General features: G+C 46.2%; 2 protein-coding genes across 3 annotated transcripts in view; one reads left to right on the top strand and one right to left on the bottom strand.

Moving 5' to 3' along the window:
* LOC106538368 (proto-oncogene DBL) overlaps positions 1 to 2,358 on the top strand; it is a 54,123-nt gene extending 51,765 nt beyond the window's left edge. Inside the window, exon 31 of the mRNA XM_087727117.1 lies at positions 2,110 to 2,358. Within this exon, the coding sequence (XP_087583243.1) occupies positions 2,110 to 2,341 (232 nt within the window). The 3' untranslated portion in view covers positions 2,342 to 2,358. The remainder of the gene's footprint in view (positions 1 to 2,109) is intronic.
* Positions 2,359 to 4,153: 1,795 nt separating this feature from the next.
* Positions 4,154 to 19,804, bottom strand: LOC148043217 (coagulation factor IX-like). Of its 2 annotated transcripts, none has more exons than XM_087727219.1 (8): positions 19,683 to 19,804; positions 15,402 to 15,565; positions 14,197 to 14,221; positions 13,651 to 13,764; positions 12,078 to 12,206; positions 11,062 to 11,267; positions 5,771 to 5,885; positions 4,154 to 4,713 (listed from the first exon to the last, which is right to left on the bottom strand). In XM_087727219.1, the coding sequence occupies exons 1-8, from the start codon at positions 19,747 to 19,749 to the stop codon at positions 4,169 to 4,171; spliced, it is 1,365 nt and encodes a 454-aa protein (XP_087583345.1). In that variant the 5' UTR covers positions 19,750 to 19,804; the 3' UTR covers positions 4,154 to 4,168. The 2 variants fall into 2 exon arrangements, with proteins under 2 accessions (XP_087583345.1, XP_087583344.1); XM_087727218.1 differs by lacking the exon at positions 19,683 to 19,804 and adding an exon at positions 18,212 to 18,459.
* Between the last annotated feature and the right edge of the window lie 1,043 nt (positions 19,805 to 20,847).

The following is a 20,847-nucleotide window of genomic DNA, read 5'->3' as shown; positions in this document are numbered from 1 at the left end:
CAAGGCGTTTGTGGAAGTCTTGAAAAAACACATTTGGGACAACCGAGACCTGGATGATTGATACTCTCCAAAGACAAACTCATCAGAAGCTGTCTTTTCAGAACTGGCAAGGTCCAATTAGAGATTAACTCGTTACAATTACGAGAGCTCAAGTCGGCGGCCCGTGAATTGCTAAGAAACGTCTTTTGAGTGCATCCAGCACTTTGCCTCTGAAAATGCCAGCCACTGTTGCTGGCAAAATGTCAGGATACCACATCATTAGACCACAGCCAATTAGCCCAGAAGCTAATCAAGGATTGATTGACACTGACCATGGGCACCTGCACCAGTAGAAATAGAGCTTTTTTTTTTTTCATTTACACCGGCGTTGGGGCGGGGGAGGGGACAGATCTGAGCTTCCACTTTTTGCAGGCTTGCTTGATAAAATTGTGCAGGGTACCAGGGAGGGCGAGGGGAGAGGGAGGGTATTATTATTGTGCCAAAAATGGATCTGTAGCCTTGCCAAGTTGCACTGCCTATGCACTTTAAAGATTTTTTTTTTCTCGTTACGAGATCGTGCGCAAATAGCCTTAATTTAGGTCCTGTCTTGTGGTCTGCTGATGAAGCAGGTAGCACCTGTAATTTACACACCTGTGTTTATGATTCGTTCATCCCTTAGCTAGGAATTTGAAGAGAAGCCATGCTTTCTGGGACCCGTGCCTTCTGACATATAATGCTGCTCTCCGTTGCTTTCTAGACGCCGCCCAGGATAGGATGAGGAAGTTAAGCTCCCCCTGAATTTAATGAATTAAGGCCCAGCCCTTTGTGAATACTCCAGTGGAGACCCTGGAATGGTAACAAGGGCCAGAGAGACCAATTAGAACTTATTCGGTCATCTGTGGTCCAAACTAAGGGGACAGCCCTTGGCTGTTCTGGTCTGGGCTTAGAAGCTAAGCAGGATCGAGCCTGGTTAGTCCTTGGATGGGAGAATTTTCAAGGGGCTAGGCTAGAGGGGAAGTTGGAAACCTTCCAGAGGAAGACGATGGCGATCTATTTTAAGGAAACTCTATGGACGTATCTCTGTAAGCATCGCAAGTTGACCTCAACTTGAAAGAAACTTTTACTTTTTTTATCATCAAAAACATCACATCCCCCATCCAGCGGGACCATGACTGGGAACCATTCTTTCCTCTTCTTTTTTCATTTTCCTTCCTTCCTCTACTTCTGGAAAACCTCCATTGTTTTTGACCCAAGGATGAGACCTCGTCTTCCTCTCTACAATATCTCCTGAGTTTCCTTTTGAGAAGGCATTTGACAGTTCCCGTGGCTTTGGGGGAAGGTTGAAGGATGAGCTTCCGTTTTTTCCAACCACCCCTTTGCTGGGATTGGCTGGCCTCGACTGAGATCTTGTGGGGCCTCAAGGAAGCCAACTTTGGTAGGTTTTGAAGGACCTTTGAGATCAGTCAAATGTCCTTCTGGTTTTGCTCTAAAGAGTCTGGGTTGTGTCTCAAGACTTGGTCAATGGGAAGCTCCAGATTGTAGAGATCTCACTGTGGTTTCTTCTACACTGGCCAAGCCAACGATCTAGCAAAGTTTGCACGGGGATTTTTAAGGGGCTGGGGGGGGGACATATGTGCCATAACTAAGTCCAGGATCCATTTGCACTATATGTATTAAGATTGTCCTTGTTAGTAGCGAGACTATATGTTTCGGCTCTTCAAGAGCCCACTTGTTCTTGGGCAAGGATTGAAGGCCTTTTCAAAGGGACTTTCCATCATTTACTTTCTTGTGCACCTTCAGGATTTGTACATTCTTCTTTGTAGGCTCAGGTAATTTGGTATCTACAGACTACGGTTACAAATTTAACCTCCCAAAGCATTTCTAATCACAGGGTAAACTATTGGGACAGGCTACTTACAACCACTCAGGGCAGTGAATGGTGTGCATAAACCAAAAAATAAATAAATCACTGTCAATGTAAGTTGTCATCTATCTGTTTTCGTTGACGTGTTTCTCATCTGGTTTTTGGGATGGATGGGGGGGAGATATTCTTGTTTTAAAAGCCCAGATTCGCCTGGACCTGTGAAAACATTTTCTTGTCTTAATCTCCATTTCTGCACACTTTCCTAGTGGCGGAAGATCACGCCGTTGCAGCTGCTGCTGGAATTCCTTGCCAGAATTCCGTAAACAAGCCATTTTCACCCCCCTTCCCCATGTATGTGAAGCACCATTGAAATCACGGTACGACACTTTTAAAATGAGGATAGGTTCATTACGGCGGGACCGCCCGGTTAACCCAAAGGAAGGTTATTTTTTAAAAGTGTTCATCCTCATGTGTACAGCACAGTTCGAATCTTTTTAACTTTTGTCTACCAGATTGTACATGCTTCGGTTTACCTACGTAGCAAGTCTGGATCTAATGTTTTAGGCTGCACTCAGAGATTGACCGCGTCTAGGATTGCACTTCTGAACTTCGAAAACTTTGCACAAAACCGTTGAGGGCCTCTTAAAAATAGGCTGGTGTTAAAATGTCCATGTGAGACCCCGAGCTGTGGAATATATGCTTTCCCTGTCCCAATTATTTAACAGATTCTGTAAATGCCATTGTAAGAATGAGCTAACTCTATATTTAAAAAAAGAATTATGAACCTTGTTGAATAAAGAAATATAACTGAAGACTTTTCTTTTAGTGCAGAGTGTTTTGTGTCTGCTTCCTGGATTGAGAAGGGAAAGGCGTCTTTTTTCTCATGTTGCAATTTAATTCAAGCCTTAGTAAGACCCAGTGGTGGGATTCAAATAATTTAACAACTGGTTCTCTGCCTTAATGACCGTCTGGGTAGGCGGGGCTCGGTGGTCATGTGACAACGCTGGCTGAGGAATTCTGGGAGTTGAAGTCCACAAGTCTTAAAGTTGCCAAGGTTGGAGACCCCTTGCTCTAGAGCAGTGTTTCTCAACCTTGGCCACTTGAAGATGTCCGGACTTCAACTCCCAGAATTCCCCAGCCAGCATTCGCTGGCTGGGGAATTCTGGGAGTTGAAGTCCGGACATCTTCAAGTGGCCAAGGTTGAGAAACACTGCTCTAGAGGACCGAGATGGCGAAATGTGCCACGCAGAGCCATATTTGATGTCCGGTCGGCCCATTTTTCATCCTTCCCAGGCTCTGGAGGCTTTCTTGGTGTAGTAAACTGTTTAACAGAAGTGAGGACTCCGCAAGATAACCGTGAAACAAGTAAGTTTTATTTTAAACAGCAAGCTAACAAGAGAACAAGTAATTCAGCCCCCCCCCCCCCAATGCTCTGCTTGAACAGCTATTTATACAGGAGGTGTCAAGCAGAGCAACCACAAGGGAAGTTTCAAAAGTCCCGCTTTGAGCCAGGCACCCATAGCCAATCCATTTGTTCCCGGCTGCCTGGTCGTATGTCGAGGACTTTCCGACCGGTCATAAGCCAAGGACTTTACACCTGGAGCTTGGGGAGGGGGGGAAACAGCCTCCTCGGGACCTCCAGTAGCCACAAACAGATTGTTTCCAAACTTCCAGTTGGCCTGTTGGGTCCGTTTTTCACCCTCCCCAGGCTCCGGGGGCTTTCCAGAAGCCTAGGGAAAGCGAAAACTCCCCTTCCCACCCATCCCCACACACAGGGGGTTGTGCATGCATGCACAGGTGGGCGGGGCGCATTGCATTGTGGGTGTGGGGCATGCGGGAGGGTGCTATCCCATGCACAATTTTGGCACACGTTTACAAAAAGGTTTGCCATCACTGGCACAGGATTTTAGATTTAGATTTAGATTTAAAGTTTATTTATATGCCGCCCTTTTCCCTGGGGGGACTCAGGGCGGCTCACAATTTAAAAGGGGGGGGGAGACAAACTTTTAACATATAAGACAAATACATAATTAAAACACAACATTCATACTATTTGGGCGGGTTGTAGTCTTAACCCCAGGCCTGACGGGATAGCCAGGTTCTGAGGGCTGTGCGGAAGGTCTGGAGGGTGGTGAGGGTACGAATCTCCACGGGGAGATCGTTCCACAGGGTCGGAGCTGCCACCGAGAAGGCTCTCCTCCGCGTAGTTGCCAGTCGGCATTGACCGGCAGATGGAACTCGGAGGAGGCCTAGTCGGTGAGATCTAATAGGTCGTGTGGAGGTAATTGACAGGAGGCAGTCTCTCAAGATTTGGGATTGATTCGCTCATGTACGTTTAGTGGTCTCTCTAATCCACTTGACGTACCTGGAGACCCGGGTGTAGATCCCATATTTATCCTTCTTGGCACACTGCTCCCCCCAGCTGGTGATCCCTGTCAGGAACCAGACGTGTTCAATGTCCGTGGTGTAGGGACCCCCGCTGTCCCCCTGGCAGGTGTCCTTGGCTTCGCTGGGGTGGCCCGCGCAGAACATATTGGGCAAGATGGGGTAACTGCTGCTCCTCAGACAAGTCGGTCGGTCAATGAAGCGGATTCTCAGCACCTGAAGGATGCTGGCCTGCCGGCCTTGGTAAGCCAGTTTCCCCCATCCGCTCACGGTTCCCGCCCCGAACTTAAGGAGGCTGTTAGTGAACTCTTTGTCCCCCAGGCAAATGGGGATGACGTAGTGGTTGAACTCCAGAGGGGCATCCAACTCCAGGAGGGCAATGTCATTGTGGTACTTGTTGGTGGTGTTGTAGGTAGGGTGAGGGATGGCTCTCACCACGTTGCGGTATTGTTCGGTGTTGTCCACAGTGTAGATATTGTGTTCACCTGGAGAGGGAAGGAGGAGGAAGAGAAAGGAAGGAGAGAGGGAGAAAGGAAGGAAGGAGAGGAGGAGGAAGTGAAGAAGAAGAGGAGGAGAAGGAGGAAGAGGAAGAGGAAGAAAAGATGGAAGAAAAGGAGGAAGAGGAAGAAGAAGAGAAGGAGGAAGAAAAGGAGGAGGAAGAAGAAGAGGAGGAGGAAGAAAAGGAGGAGAAAGAAGAAAAGAAGAAGAGGAGGAGGAAGAGAAAGAAGAAGAGGAAGAAAAGGAAGAAAAGGAGGAAGAGGAAGAAGAAGAGGAGAAGGAGGAAGAAGAGGAAGAAGAAGAGGAGGAGGAAGAAAAGGAAGAGAAAGAAGAAAAGAAGAGGAAGAGAAAGAAGAAGAGGAAGAAAAGAAGGAAGAAAAGGAGGAAGAGGAAGAAGAAGAGGAGAAGGAGGAAGAAAAGGAGGAAGAAGAAGAGGAGGAGGAAGAAAAGGAAGAGAAAGAAGAAAAGAAGAAGAAGAGGAGGAGGAAGAGAAAGAAAAGGAGGAAGAAGAAAGAAGGAGGAAGAAGAAAATGGGGAGGAAGAGGAACAGAAGAAGAGGAGGAAGAGGAGGAAATAGAAGAAGGAAAAAGAAAGGAGGAGTAGGAAGAAGAGGAAGAAGAAGAGGAGGAGGAGGAGGAGAAATAAAGGAGGAGGAGGAGGAGGAGGAGGAAGAAGAAGAAGAAGAAGAAGAAGAAGAAGAAGAAGAAGAAGAAGAAGAAGAAGAAGAAGAAGAAGAAGAAGAAGAAGAAGAAATAATATATAATATAATTAAAGCAGCTAAGGCAAATCTCTTAACATGCTAGATGCTAAAAGCTAGATAATATGATCAGGAACTCGAGGGGAATTCTGTATTCTTACCCAAAATGCATGAAAGAAAGGGGGGGTGTTTTTTCTCATGTTTGTTGATCTTTAACTACGCTCGCCGTTTCGGCCTGTTTCTTCCTCCACCGCAGCCTCTCGGATCTGGTCCTAAGCCAAGTCACTGCAACACTATATATTTTACTTGAGCCCTCTCTCCAGGAGAAGGGCAGCCGGTGTGTTTACCTGCTACAATCCTTTTGGGCTGGAACTCCAGGCAATGAGCTGCTGTCACGATCCACATTTCATTGATGATGGTGCCTCCACAGAAGCCTTTCCCTTCAGAATTGAGCAAATAAACCTGGGGACGGGGGTTACAAAAAAAACAAACCCATATCAAGTCAACCACTGTTGGTTAAGAACAGAGCAACCCAGGGGTTGAAAGGGAAAGCCAACATCTTGGTGATGAAATTGAGATGACGTCGTGCCTGTGGGCTTCCAGAAAGCTTCTGGTGGGACATGATGGGGGATAGACAGGATCCCAAACTATACTTATAGCAATAGCAATAGCAGTTAGACTTATATACCGCTTCATAGGGCTTTCAGCCCTCTCTAAGCAGTTTACAGAGTCAGCATATTGTCCCCACAGTCTGGGTCCTCATTTCACCCAGATAGATGGATAGATAGATAAATAGATAGATTGATAGATGATAGACAGATAGATAGATAGATATAGAGAGAGGGAGAGATAGATAGATTAGATAGATAGATAGATAGATAGATAGATAGATAGATAGATGATAGATAGATGATAGACAGATAGATAGATAGATATAGAGAGAGGGAGAGATAGATAGATTAGATAGATAGATAGATAGATAGATAGATAGATAGATAGATAGATGATAGATAGATGATAGACAGATAGATAGATAGATATAGAGAGAGGGAGAGATAGATATAGATAGAGATCGATAGATAGATAGATAGATAGATAGATAGATAGATAGATAGATAGATAGATAGATAGATAGCAATAGCAGTTAGACTTATATACCGCTTCATAGGGCTTTCAGCCCTCTCTAAGCGGTTTACAGAGTCAGCATATTGCCCCCAACAACAATCCGGGTCCTCATTTTACCCACCTCGGAAGGATGGAAGGCTGAGTCAACCCTGAGCCGGTGAGATTTGAACCGCTGAACTGCAGAACTGCAGTCAGCTGAAGTGGCCTGCAGTGCTGCACCCTAACCACTGCACCACCTCGGCTCTTGCCGATGGTCCTTTAGAAATCGGCATTTTGGGCAGCACAAATGAAAGTCTTAGCAGGTGACAGCACCTAATTAACTTTGTTTGGAAGCTAAGGAGGGGCAGGACTAGCTAGTATTCGGATGCGAGGTTGCCAGAAAGTTCTGGAGCTGTAAGCTAGATCAAAACCATTAAAAAGCGAAAGTTAGACTATTTTGGATATGGGATGCGACACCCGGAAAAATGCAGCATCCTTCACTTAATTCTCCAAGGAAAGATTGAAGGCAAAGGAAGTCCAGGCAGAAGAAGAACATCATGGCTTCAAAATCTAAGGGATTGGTTTGGACAAAACTCAGCAGTGCTTTTTTTGTGCGGCTGTTGATAAAAATAGGATGGCCAACATGATCGCCAATATCTGATGATGGATATGGCAGAAGAAGAAGAGGAGGAGGAGGAGGAGGAGGAGGAGGAGGAGGAGGAGGAGGAGGAGGAGGAGGAAGAAGAAAATAAGAATCAAGAAAGGAGGAGGAAGAAGAGGAAGAAGAAAAGAAGAGGAGGAGGAAGAGGAGGATGGAGAAGAGGAGGAGGAAGAGGAAGAGGGAGAAGAGGAGGAGGAAGAGGAAGAGGAAAAAGAAGAAGAGGAGGAGGAGGAAGAAGAAAATAAGAATAAAGAAAGGAGGAGGAAGAAGAGGAGGAAGAAGAAAAGAAGAGGAGGAGGAATAGGAGGAGGGAGAAGAGGAGGAAGAGGAAGAGGAAGAAGAAGAAGAAGAGGAGGAGGAGGAGGAGGGGGAGGAGGAGGAAATAAGAATAAAGAAAGGAGGAGGAAGAAGAGGAAGAAGAAAAGAAGAGGAGGAGGAATAGGAGGAGGGAGAAGAGGAGGAGGAGGAGGAAGAGGAAGAAGAAGAGGAGGAGGAGGGGGAGGAGGAGGAGTAGGAGGAAGAAAATAAGAATAAAGAAAGGAGGAGGAAGAAGAGGAGGAAGAAGAAAAGAAGAGGAGGAGGAATAGGAGGAGGGAGAAGAGGAGGAGGAGGAGGAAGGAAGAAGAAGAAGAAGAAGAAGAAGAAGAAGAAGAAGAAGAAGAAGAAGAAGAAGAAGAAACAGCAGCTTGTCCTAGGAAATATCTCAGAAGAAAACTTCTATATTTTTCTTGTGACGTAGTTGTGTCCATGAAGTAATCAGGAGTTGGCTTTGAAGTTGAGTTGGGATGTGTTGAGTGTGAAACTCTACTACAAGTAAGTGTTGCCTTTTGTGTATTCTGTAAGGGCCTCCACACTGTTTTGAAGCCCTGTAGATAAATGCCTAATAGAGACGGTGTGGCTCAGTGGCTAAGATGTTGAGCTTGTTGATCAGAAAGTCGGCAGATTGACGGTTCGAATCCCTAGCGCTGCATAATGGAGTGAGCCCCCGTTACTAGTCCCAGCTTCTGCCAACCTAACAGTTTGAAAACACATTTAAAAAATGGAAGTAGAAAAATAGGAACCACCTTTGGTGGGAAGGGAACAGCGTTCCGTGCGCCTTCGGTGTTTAGTCATGCCGGCCATGTGACCACGGAGACGTCTTCGGACAGCACTAGCTGTTTGGCTTTGAAATAGAGATGAGGACTGCCCCTTAGAGTCAGGAATGACTAGCACATGTGCGAGGGGAACCTTTACTTTTAGATAAATACCCAGGTTATTTCTAGCCATTCAAAAAATATCAGCATTTCTCTGTTAGCAACAATAACCAGATTTTGGACAAGATCTTAACCCATTAACCAAAGATCTCCCCGTACAGAACCTGAAAGTCAAGGCAATTTTATTACAGCATCATTTTTTTGTTTTGTTCCAAGGAGGGTTTTAAGATGCTACAAAATAGCTCGAGCCCTGAATGAATGTGTTGCAGACAGAACAAAGAGATCATAAGCTGTTCCCAATCCATCAGAACGTGCTTCATTATATTACAATGGGCAAAACATTCTTGGAAACGGGTCTCAGCTCCTTTAAAATAGTAATGAGGAGAGTCGCCTTTAGATGGCGCCAAAGCGAAATTAACTGGGCAAAAACGTAATTTATGTCCTGAACTCTGCAAAGCCCTGGGAGAATTTGCATGGGATTATAAAGGTGGGGGGGTGTTTTAATGCAATTTATTTTTACCTGCCGTGTCCTTGAATTGACCGATCAGGAAGGAAAAAGGGCCAAAGACCTATATTTGGATACTGCTCACCTGCCTGGAATCCACGCCGTATTTCGGACATTAAAACATGAGAGTGGGTCCAGAGCAGAGGTGGGTTCCTACCAGTTCGCACCTATTCGGTAGAACCGGTTCGTCAAATCTACCAAACCGGTTAGAAGAGGTTCCACCAGTGGACCCTGAAAGCAGGCCACACCTACAGAAGAAGCTCCAAAAATTTTTGAAACCCACCACTGGTCCAGAGGTGTTTTACAAGACGAGGACTCAACTCCTCCGCTCGTAATAAAATTCCTTCTACCACCAGGCTTCAAATTTTAGGCCTGGAGAACCTTGAACTGCACCGTCTACGTTACGACCTGAGCTTAGTTGCACAAGATAATCTGCCACAACGTCCTACCTGAGAATGGCTACTTTGACTTCAACCGCAAGAACACGAGGGCTCCCCATAGACACAAACTCAATGCAATCCCTTCTAATCTTGATTGCAGGAAAAGCGATTTCGGCAACAGAGTAGTAAATGTGTGGAGCACCGTACGCGATCCTGTGTTAGTTCCTCTAACCCAGAGGTGGGTTCCTACCAGTTCGCACCTATTCGGTAGAACCGGTTCGTCAAATCTACCGAACCGGTTAGAAGAGGTTCCACCAGTGGACCCGGAAAGCAGGCCACACCTACAGAAGAGGTTCCAAAAGTTTTTGAAACCCACCACTGGTCCTTGGATATGATTATTCTACACTATCATGCTCCTATTTATAAAACTCAGTGCCTCTGTGAAAGGTAAGGATGACTACTGCGTTTGTGGTGCAATCAGAACGTTGCATGTGTTGAAGTTGTTTTAACACAAACCAAAGATGCCTTTTAAAAAACAAGTTGACATCCTATTCTTATGCATGCCAGTGCTGTGTGTGAGGTAATTTAAGGTGGTTCTGACAAGTGTCGTCGGCATCTTCATATCCGGTCACATGGGCGGCAAGCCACTCCCATCCGGTCACATGGGTGGCAAGCCACTCCCACAAAGGAGGCCACACCCACAGAGTAGGTTCGAACAATTTTTGAAACCCACCACTGCTCTAACCCCCATACCTTTGACCTTAAGCTGTCTACGGTGCACCTTACACGTTTCCTAAGCGGTCCCTAAGGGCGCGTGCATAAGCGCACCAGCGTGCCTACCCTCCCTGTCCTACTCTCCCCATTGATATGGACTCTTTTTATGTGTTCATGGCTAGGTTTCGCTTATTTTTTATCCATCTATTTGTGCCATTTTTTTCATGTGTTTTCCTACTTGTTTCCTTGTGCTTGTTGACAAAAAATAAATAAATAACCTGATGCAACCATCCAGAGGAAATAATAAAACCACTGAAGACTGATGAATAGAAGTAATTGCCCAATCCAGTTAGTCTGGGGGCAGAAAATTAGGAATTCCCAGGAAGAACCAAAGAAGGAAGGTGAAGATATTGAATGAAACTCTAAAGGACTAAGGGAGGATTATCTACAGGGCCGGATTTTCCTAGAGGCTAACTAGGCTTCAGCCTAGGGCCTCAAGATCAAGAGGGGCCTACATTCAAATTGTTAGCAAAATTAAAATTACAGTATTCTAAAAACACTGAACCGAAAATAAGGAGAAATTCTACGCATATGACTAATAAACAAACATAAAAATGTATTGGTTAAGATTGTTCCAGCGCCATGGCAGTTGGGGAGCCCGCCCACGTTCCCAGCACCGGCGGTCGGGCGAGAGGCGTGGCTGCTCCCAGTAGCCGCCCCGTCGACGCGGAGCCCACCAGCGGCCAGGCAGGTGAGGGCGAGGGGGCCGAGCCTGACAGCTGAGCGCAGCAGGGGAGGCGGCTGGCCTCGCTGCCTTTGCCGCAGAGCAGAGCCGCCCTCCGTCGGGAGGCCAGCTATATATATTGATATATATATCACAGTAATGATGTATTTTATTGTCTCTCATGTAATTTACAAGCTTAAAAATGGGAGGTGAAAGGGCCTCATAAGTGGAATAGCCTAGGGCCCCTTTTCATCTAAATCCAGCCCTGACTACCTATCACTTAATATCATTTCTCTCCAATGTCCCTGATGGAGAGGGCAACTCTGAAGCCATGGTGGGCAGGTCTCCATGTCCTACCTGCCATGGGACTTCTCCTTTCTTGCTTTCCATGCCGCCAACCACTCGTATATCGGTCGACAAGCGGAAGGAAACCCGAGTGTGGTTGTAGCCTTCTTCCCAGTCCTCGGTCGCATTGCTTGAGGGGATCCAGTGATCAAATGAGTGGGAGCGAGTGGCTTTACTCTGGGCTTCTGGAGCTTGGATCTTTCCACAGGGAAAGCGCACTGAAGGAGACACCAAAGGGGAGAAAGACAGTCGGGAAATTGCCAGCCAGGCTGGAAGGGAGAGTCAAGTGAGGGTCTAGCTTGGAATCCTTCTGCAGCCACGAGCATCCTAAGCCTGACCTTCCCTAAGACTCAGGAAACCTTCTTCCCCAAAAAAGGAAAGGCATCTGGGAAGATTCTTGCAATACAGGGAGAAGCAGTGGTGCAATTCAGCTGGTGCTCTCTGGTTCGGGCGAACCGGTAGCAATAGCAATAGCAATAGCAGTTAGACTTATATACCGCTTCATAGGGCTTTCAGCCCTCTCTAAGCGGTTTACAGAGTCCGGAGACGTTGGCTGGGGAATTCTGGGAGTTGAAGTCCAGAGACGTTGGCTGGGGAATTCTGGGAGTTGAAATCCAGAGACGCTGGCCTGGGAATACTGGGACGTGAAGTCGAAAGACACTGGCTGGGGAATTCTGGGAGTCAAAGTCCAGAGACGTTGGCTGGGGAATTCTGGGAGTTGAAATCCAGAGACGCTGGCCTGGGAATACTGGGACGTGAAGTCAAAAGACGCTGGCTAGGGAATTCTGGGAGTCAAAGTCCAGAGACGTTGGCTGGGGAATTCTGGGAGTTGAAGTCCACACAACTTAAAGACGTTAAGGTTGAGAAACACTGCATTAGACCACCGAGAAATATCTGGGGAGAAACTAAACGTTGGATTAAAAACAGCTTTAGATTAATCCACCGTGAAGATACTGTTCTGCCTAATTTTGGTATTATTATTATCTTTTGTTTGCAAATTTTGCACTGTTTTCCAATATTTGCCATACCTGTTGGCTCACAGGTTTTCATGTCTTCCTTCAGCCTGTATCCCGCGGAGCAGGAGCAAACGGCTCGTCCATCTTCGTTATCCTTGCAAAACTGTTTGCACCCCCCGTTTTTGGTTTTGCAGGTAGCATCTAAATTGGAAGAGATCAGATATCCCCCCCTGAAGTGCTTTGGAGACGTGATTCAAAGAACCAGCTGGCCAGAGGAGGCTCTGATGGTGGAAAGAGAAGAAGACCGCCAGAAAACTGGGATGGACCCATTTGCAATGAGTGCATTTTGGGAAGATCTGAAGGGTGATCTGTTCCCGAAATTTGGTGACAGATCATCATGGAGAAAATCGATTTCAATAGTCACTAATAAGGACTTGATGGCACATACTCAATCGAAATTTAAAATCTGAAGAGAGGAGAATCTGAAAGGTTATGATGGACACACTGAAAATGTCTTAATCTAAACCAGGGGTCGGCAACCTTAAATACTCAAAGAGCCACAAAGGTCCTAACTGGAAGCCCACTGTTCAGTTCTGGAGCCGACCGGAAGTCTGGTTTCCCCACCATAGAGTCTCCTCCTAGAGCAGCATCCTTTATATCTCTTTCAACTGGAAGTCCAGTTTCCTCACCATAGCGTCTCCTCCTAGTGCGGCATCCTTTTTTCTCTACCTGTCCTAACCAAAAACCCTATCAATTGTGGAGCTGGCTGGAAAACCCGCCCCTTGCCATAGAGTCTCCTCCTGGCACAACCTGTTTCCGCCCCCCCCCCTCACCCCAACTGGAAGCTCCTCTCAAAACTGTGGTACTGAATGGCGACAGGGAGCCACAGCAGAGGGATGAAAGAGCCACATGCGGCTCCAGTGATGTTTGCTTCTCAACTGCCTGAGAGAGAAAACGTGAGTATATTGAGGTGTTTATGGACCCAGAACTGACCTATGTATGCATATTGTTGGAGCGTGTGGAGGTTTGCTGCAAAGTCACACAACATGTGACACTCCAGGTATTGCTAAATTACAACTTCTAATATGGAGAGTAGTGAAAGAATTATAACTCAGCAACACATGGAGATATCCATAGACACACTGAAGGTCATTGTATACCCTGCCCAGCACCCACAAGTCCTTCACATGGTCCAATCAGGCACAGTCCCAACTGGAGATGCCTCCTGGTCACCTCATCAGCAGCTGCAGGGCAAGATGGCCTTGACTTTCTGAGAAAGAATGTTGTTATGGCTACATATCATCCATACTCTGTATAATCCCCACTCCCTTTTTACCCACAGTACAAAATGTGGCAGGCCTGAAGGCCTGTAATGTAAAAAATGGCTTCCAGGCCTGACACCTGTCACAGCTGAAGAAGCTTCTTGGATGAGAAGCGAAACATCTTCAAAAGAAAAACAAAGTCCAGTTGCCTCCTGGAGAAGCACCTTTAGGACAACCGTGACCTGGAGGACTGAGAATCTCTACAGACATCTAAATACTAATTTTAAGGCCCCAAATAGATTTGCCGTTGGTTGCAAAGGAAAAGGGGAAGGGAAGCCTCCACTGAGCCATAATAAAAGGATAAGATGAATGTCTCAACGTACCAAGTTCACAGCTCTTTCCATCAAAACCACCTGGACACCAACAGGTGTAATCATTTGTGTCATCTTTGCAACGGCCTCCATTCTTGCAGGGGTTTGGTTCGCATTGATCTCCATCTTTGAAAGAGAGAAAGGACAATAGCAATAGTAGCAGTTAGACTTATATACCGCTTCATAGGGCTTTCAGCCCTCTCTAAGCGGTTTACAGAGAGTCAGCATATCGCCCCCACAGTCTGGGTCCTCATTTTACCCACCTCGGAAGGATGGAAGGCTGAGTCAACCCTGAGCTGGTGAGATTTGAACAGCCGAACTGCTGAACTGCAGTCAGCTGAAGAAGCCTGCAGTGCTGCATTTAACCACTGCGCCACCTCGGCTGAACGCAGAGTGGCTGACTCCATTCTTATCTTATTCCTCACTTTTCAGGATTTCCTGTCCATTAATCCATAAGACGGTCAGATCTCTTCCGACCGGAACGGAAATATTTTGATTTTTGAACTAGGAACTCCGTCGTGCCATTAAAACGAGAAGGGGAAAACAGAAATCACTTACCGATATAGACTGTCCAAAATGCCATCTGCAAAGGAAGCACAAGCATGGAATTCAAACAGAAAAGCTTTAAAAATATATGGTTTATTTTTTTTAATAGATGATGAGGACTACATTTTAAAAAAAAAATTCTGTACAATTTTGCAAGGTTCTTTGTGAGTAATCTGTGTTGTTTCCTTGCTGTATTCATCTAGAGTTCTTCTTTTTGATGGGTGATTTACAAATACTGCAAATCAATGAAAACCTTGACGGTGCACTTTAGAAAGTGGTAATCTCTGACTTCATTCAAGAGACACTGAGAGGGCTTTAAACCAAGAGCAGGAGTTGCAATCTAGTTACAACTTAATCAGAGTTAAGAATGCACTGGATGGTGAAGAAAAGAAAGAGAGAGAGAGAGGGAGAGAGAGAGAGAGAGAGAGGAGGAGGAGGAGGAGGAAGAGGAAGGGAGGGAAGGGGAAAAGGAAAATGTGAAGGGAAAGGAAAGGGAAGAGGAAAGGGGAAAGGAAAGGAAAATGAAAAGCGAAAGGAAAGAGAAAGGAAAGGAAGAAAGGAAAGGAAAAGGAAAGGAAGAAAGGAAAGGAAAGGAAAGGAAAGGAAAGGAAGAAAGGAAAGGAAAGGAAAGAAGGAAAGGAAAGAAGGAAAGGAAAGGAAAGGAGGAGAGGAAAGGAAAGGAAAGGAAAGGAAAGGAAAGGAAAGGAAAGAAGGAAAGGAAAAGAAAAGGAAAAGGAAAAGGAAAGGGACGTAACTTTGCCTTGATGCAAAGATAAAATCTATATAAATAAGAACTGAGAGCCAATAGAATGTAGAATCCCAAACGCTACTGGAGAAAAATTGTCAACAATTTTGGCATTAGAGGGAATTTGTCACTTCCCATGCCCACCAAAATTAGAAAGTTGACATAGCAATTAAAAAACAAAAGTCTATTTGAGGACAGTAATATTTGTTTAAAGGACCTCAGCCTGCAGAACCCAGTGCTAATTCTGGGCTACATTAGCACACCTTTGCCTCTTGCACAAGTAACATTCCTGGTTGTTTAAACATCTGTCTCTGAAACTGGAGCACCTTCTAACTTCTAAATAAATATCACCCACCCTCTATGGATTTAATGGAAGGGTGTGTATTTCTGCAGAAGGCAGGAATCAGATGACCTGAAAGCTCACCCACCTCCACCCCCATCAAAATTCCAGGTTTCCCACCAGGCGACTCACCGTTTTCTCATCATTTTCAAAAATTTCTCTCGCTTCTTCGTAGCTGCATATTTCTTCCAAACATTCTCGTTCCAGGTTCCCTTGTAGCACTTCCTCAAGTCTCCCGGTGTTGAATCTCCTGTTTCGGTGCAAAACGGTGCTTGCTTCCTCCTGATTTATAAAAACTTCAGGGTGCCAAGGAAGGAAGAAGGAAGCGGGAGTCAGAGAGATACTGTTCGGATCGACCCCCAAGCAATCCCGAGATTGGGACGAGGCTGTATAGTCAGTCCTTGACTTAACGACTGGAATTGAGTCTGGGATTATAGTGGTGGTTGCAAGTCAAGGACTCACATGACCAAACCTGACATTTATGCCCGGTCGTTAAGCGAGTTTTACAGCCAATTGATATTCCCCAATGGATATATTTTTTTTCAGAAGAGAAGAGAAGAATTGGAAGGGACAATAGCAATAGCAATAGCAGTTAGACTTATATACCGCTTCATAGGGCTTTCAGCCCTCTCTAAGCGGTTTACAGAGTCAGCATATTGCCCCCAACAACAATCCGGGTCCTCATTTTACCCACCTCGGAAGGATGGAAGGCTGAGTCAACCCTGAGCCGGTGAGATTTGAACCACCGAACTGCCGAACTAGCAGTCAGCTGAAATAGCCTGCAGTGCTGCATTTAACCACTGCGCCACCTCAGCTCTTGGAGGTCTTCTAGTCCAGCCCCCTGCTCAAGCAGGAGAACCTATACAATCTCAGGTCTTAAACACCTCCAGTGATGGAGCGCTCACGATTTCTGAAGGCAACTTCTGTTCCACTGCTTAATTTTTCTTACTGTTAGGAAATGTTAGAAAATGGGAAAGCAAGTGCCAAAATCATAAATTGTGGCCATGTGACCACAGGGCCACTACAAATGGCCATCAAGATGAGCCAAGCAACCAAAATATGATCAGCTGACTGCAGGAAGTGTAGCCGTCGTAAGTTTGAAAAAAAAAGGGACATGAGTAGCTTTGGAGAGGTCTGTCATAACCTTGAACGATTGTTAAGCCACCTGTTGTAAATCGAGGAACGGCTGCAGTCATCACCATCTCCTTTTAACGACCCCCGTAATCCCTTGGAGTGGGGTGGAGTCGGGGCAACTGACTGGAGCTGAGTGTTTACTGGCCCGCTGCCCTTCCCTGTCACCGATGTGGAGTTCTATTCAGCAGATAGATTCTCAAGAGAGAAGCAGAACACCTGTGATCCAGCATCCAAGTCTTCAGGTTTGATACCAGAGCGGTACGCCTCAGCTTTCCAAACCATTAATCTGTGATTCAGGAACAGGCTGCTTTGGCAGAATGCCACAGACACACAACTTAGCTCAATTAAATTCTGGGTTGCTGACGAGAACGATGCATTAATCGTAAACGTGGAGCTGCCCCTCTGCATTGCAGAACAAAGTTGAACGTTGCTTTACGATCCAGCATCTACACTTTCTATTGTTTTCGCCCATCTTTCCAAGTTAAACAGTATAGTGTAGCTTCTATAGGGGACGCGGTGGCTCGGTGGCTAAGATGCTGAGCTTCTCAATAGCAATAGCAATAGCAATAGCAGTTAGACTTATATACCGCTTCATAGGGCTTTCAGCCCTCTCTAAGGGGTTTACAGAGTCAGCATATTGCCCCCAAATGGGTCCTCATTTTACCCACCTCGGAAGGATGGAAGGCTGAGTCAACCTTGAGCCAGTGAGATTAGAACCGCCGAACTGCAGATAACAGTCAGCTGAAGTAGCCTGCAGTACTGCACTCTACCCACTGCACCACCTCACTTCAATCAAGGTCGGCGGTTCGAATCCCTAGCACCGCGTAACGGAGTGAGCTCCCATTACTTGTCCCAGCTTCTGCCAGCCTAGCAGTTCGAAAAACCAGAAAGTCCAGTTGCCTCTTGAAGCTGAAGAGGTGAAGAAGCTGCTTGGATGAGAAGTGCAGTGATGTGCAATCAAGGGAGGCACAGCCTCACCACTGTCAATCATGAAAAGGAGAAAAACATGTAAATAGGAATATAGCAATAGCAATATAGCAATAGCAGTTAGACTTATATACCGCTTCATAGGCCTTTCAGGCCTCTCTAAGCGGTTTACAGAGAGTCAGCATATTGCCCCCAACAATCTGGGTCCTCATTTTACCCACCTCGGAAGGATGGAAGGCTGAGTCAACCCTGAGCCGGTGAGATTTGAACCGCTGAACTGCTGATCTAGCAGTAGCCTGCAGTGCTGCATTTAACCACTGTGCCACCTTGGCTCTTGCCAAGGAAAAGGCGAGTGCTGAGGTTAGGCTAGCGAGCTGCTGCCTCACCGTGAATGACTGCCTGTTTAAAAAAGCATCTAAAAAAGCGCCCTCTACCATGAGGCAGGAGAACTGCATGCCTCATCTAGTCTGACTTTTTAGGAGCTCGAGCAGAGTTAAGCGAGAGTTAAAAGCCTAAAAAATCCCGAGGTAGTTGAGGCACGCAGTTCCCCTGCCTCATAGTAGAGGGCGCATTTTTTAGAGGCTTCAACTCTGTCATTCTGTTTAAAGCTGCAGCGTCGCGCTCACTCTTCCTCCTCTCTTTCTCCGTTTCTGATGCCCCCGCACTCCCTCTTTTCCTTCAATTTCCCCTTTTCTCTTTTTTCTTTAATAAATGCAATGCTCAGGCATTCTCTCCTTTCCCGCGACACCCCACTTTCTTTCTCCCGCCTGTGCTTGCGGCAGCCCGCTTGAGCTTTGCCGCGAGCTCAGGCGGGCGAAAGAAAGTGCTTTAGTCAGCGGGGTGTCAGGGGAAGGGACTGCCTCACCAGCCATAAACCTCACCGCACGTCACTGGAGAAGCGAAACCACTTGGAAGAAAAACCAGAAAGTCCAGTTGCCTCTCGAAGCTGAAGAAGCTTCTTGGATGAGAAGTGAAACCACTTCGAAGAAAAAGCAGATAGTCCAGTTGCCTCTTGGGAAAAAAAGCACCTTTGAGAGATCTGATTGGCTGCTGCTCGTAGTTATATTCTTCTTGTCTTGCGAGGAGAGCGTCAACAAAGGAGGACATTCAGAAACAACACGGAACAACAATCAAGCAGGATGATTCCTCTCATCCAAAGAATAGATGTGAAATGTCAATGGGAGGAATCAAATAGTCAATTGATGAAGAATCAAACATGTCTCGACGCGATCGTCCTGCAAATATCCCAACCTGTGTTAAATAGCCGCTGGAGTTCCTACTTCAGTGCTGAGATAATTATATTTATTGCCTTTCGCTGTTACTGGCCCTGTTTAGCTCTAAAGAGGTCCTTGGAGTGAGTGTTTTTTCCTTTGCGTTGTGCTTTAAAAACAAATGAATCTCAACCAATTTTCTACAGCACAGAGTGAAGAGCCATCTAGCTTTCAGGAACAAAAAAATAAACCACTTTTCAATATGAGAATGCTGGGTTATTCAGCAGAGAATGCTGGGTTATTGGTCCTGCACTACATTTCTTTAGACGTTCTACTTTTCAGAAAAGTGGAAGCTCATACCTCTTGCAGGTGTCCATGGAGAAGACAATGTGCAAAATTACAGGCGAACAGAGTTCGAAGGGACCTTGTAGGCCATCTAGTCCAACCCCCATACCCAACAGGAGACACTACATTGTTTCTGACGGATGGCAGTCCAGTCTCTTCTTGAAAGCCTCCAGGGATGAAGCTCCCACAACTTCCCAAAAGCAACTTCTGTTCCATGGGTTGATTTCTCTCATTATCAGAAAATTCCTCCTTATTTCCAGGTTGAGTCTCTCCTTGGTCAGTTTCCATCCATTGTTCCTTCCCTGGCCTTCAGGTGCCTTGGAAAATAGTTTTACCCTCCCTCCGCTCTGTGGCAGCCCCTCCAATATTGGAAGACTGCTATCCTGTCTCCCCTGGTCCTTCTCTTCACTAGACTAGCCAGGCCCAGTTCCTGCAACCATTAATTAATGCAAGGAGCTTAGCGATTCACTCAAAAACCATGGGGGGAAAACGGATATAAAAGCAGGCAGCACTCACTTAACAATTTTTTTCGCTTGGCAACAGAAATTCTACGCTGTTGATTCCTCCTCAAAGTCAGAAGGAGTTTCTCTCCCTCTCTCCAAGCCCAAAACAAAATCCAGAGGTTTCTCTCCCCCCAAGCCCAAAACAAAATCCAGAGGTTTCTCTTCCTGAAGCCCAAAACAAAATCCAGAGGTTTCTCTTCCTGAAGCCCAAAGCAAAATCCAGAGGTTTCTCTTCCCCCCCAAGCCCAAAACAAAACCCAGAGGTTTGTGAAACAGATGTGAAATTAACTGACCTGCACACTCGGTGAGGAAAAAACATCCAAGCAGACTCAGCGCGGGGAGAAAGACGCCGTTGGCCATTTTCTTTCAACTTCACAACTGACTTGATGCTCAGGGATAGGAAGCTCCAGGATCAATCGTTCCAAAGGGCGAGTCAATATTTGTGCTTGCAGGTTTTATCTTTCTTGGATGCTGCTGGTCTTCAAACGGCAACGCCCCCATCCCCCACCCCCCGGCTCCTTTCCCCCCGAAAGGTTTAGCTGAATAGCCACCCAGTTGTGCCAAAATGCGCCCTAGAATTCCCAGGCATTGTGGCCATCCAAGGTCCTTCATCAGATGAGTTGCCAACAAAGGCTTCCATTTTGATGTTTGACCCTTAAAAACGACACAAAGAGCCGTGGTGGCGCAGTGGTTAAGGACGTAGCACGGCAGGCTGAATGCCGGCTGTCGGGAGTTTGATTCTGACCGGCTCAAGGTTGACTCAGCTTAAGGTGGGACTAGAACTCTCAGTCTCCTGGCGATTAGCCCAGCGGCTTTCATACCGAAGGCAGAACTAAAACTCAACATCTTGTGGTTTGTAAACTAGTGGGACCTTAACCACTAGGCCGAACTGGTTAGCTTTAACCTTGATGAGGTTTTCTGTCAGGGGAATTATTTGGGTGAACCCAGGCCATTCATGGTTCAAAGCTGCAATCTTTCTAAATAAATTAATAAATCCAAAGGATCTCGGCTGCCATTGTTCTTGCAAACATATATTAAATCTATATTTTAACATGCTTTCACTAGCACTGATGATGTTACTAGTTGGGTAATGAAACATTTCCAAGAAAACCCCCAAGTTCAGAGAGCACCAACAACCCCACCATATTCTTCCTCTTCTTCTTCTTCTTCCTCCTCTTCCTCCCAAACCCCATTCCATTCTAGCACTGATTACGTTACCTAGTTTGGGAAATGAAATATTTCCAAGAAAACAACCAAGCTCAGAGAGCACCAAGAAGCCCAAGAACCCCACCATATTCTTCCTCCTCCTCCTCCTCCTCCACCACCACCACCTGCTCCTCCTGCTCCTCCCTTTCCCTCCAGTTGATGTACTCTAGTTGGATAATGAAACATCTGGAGCAAAACCACCAAGCTCAGAGAGCACCTAGGACTCCGCAGGGTCGCCTCGTTAAAGCTTTT

This window comes from Thamnophis sirtalis, unplaced genomic scaffold (genome assembly GCF_051295495.1).
Source record: "Thamnophis sirtalis isolate CommonGarterSnake01/CBP01778 unplaced genomic scaffold, rThaSir2_p1.2 scaffold_13, whole genome shotgun sequence".
In the NCBI taxonomy this organism is placed as follows: Eukaryota; Metazoa; Chordata; class Lepidosauria; order Squamata; family Natricidae; genus Thamnophis; species Thamnophis sirtalis.
This window is presented reverse-complemented; position numbering and strand designations above follow the sequence as displayed.

Excerpts from the sequence above, each read along its gene's own strand:
- LOC148043217 (XM_087727218.1), bottom strand. The coding sequence starts at position 18,437 with ATGTCCTCCTTTGTTGACGCTCTCCTCGCAAGACAAGAAGAATATAAC. Across the intron at positions 14,222-15,401 it reads TTGAAAATGATGAGAAAACG|ATGGCATTTTGGACAGTCTA; the intron begins GTGAGTCGCCTG and ends CTTCCTTTGCAG. Across the intron at positions 11,268-12,077 it reads GAAAACCTGTGAGCCAACAG|TGCGCTTTCCCTGTGGAAAG; the intron begins GTATGGCAAATA and ends TGTCTCCTTCAG.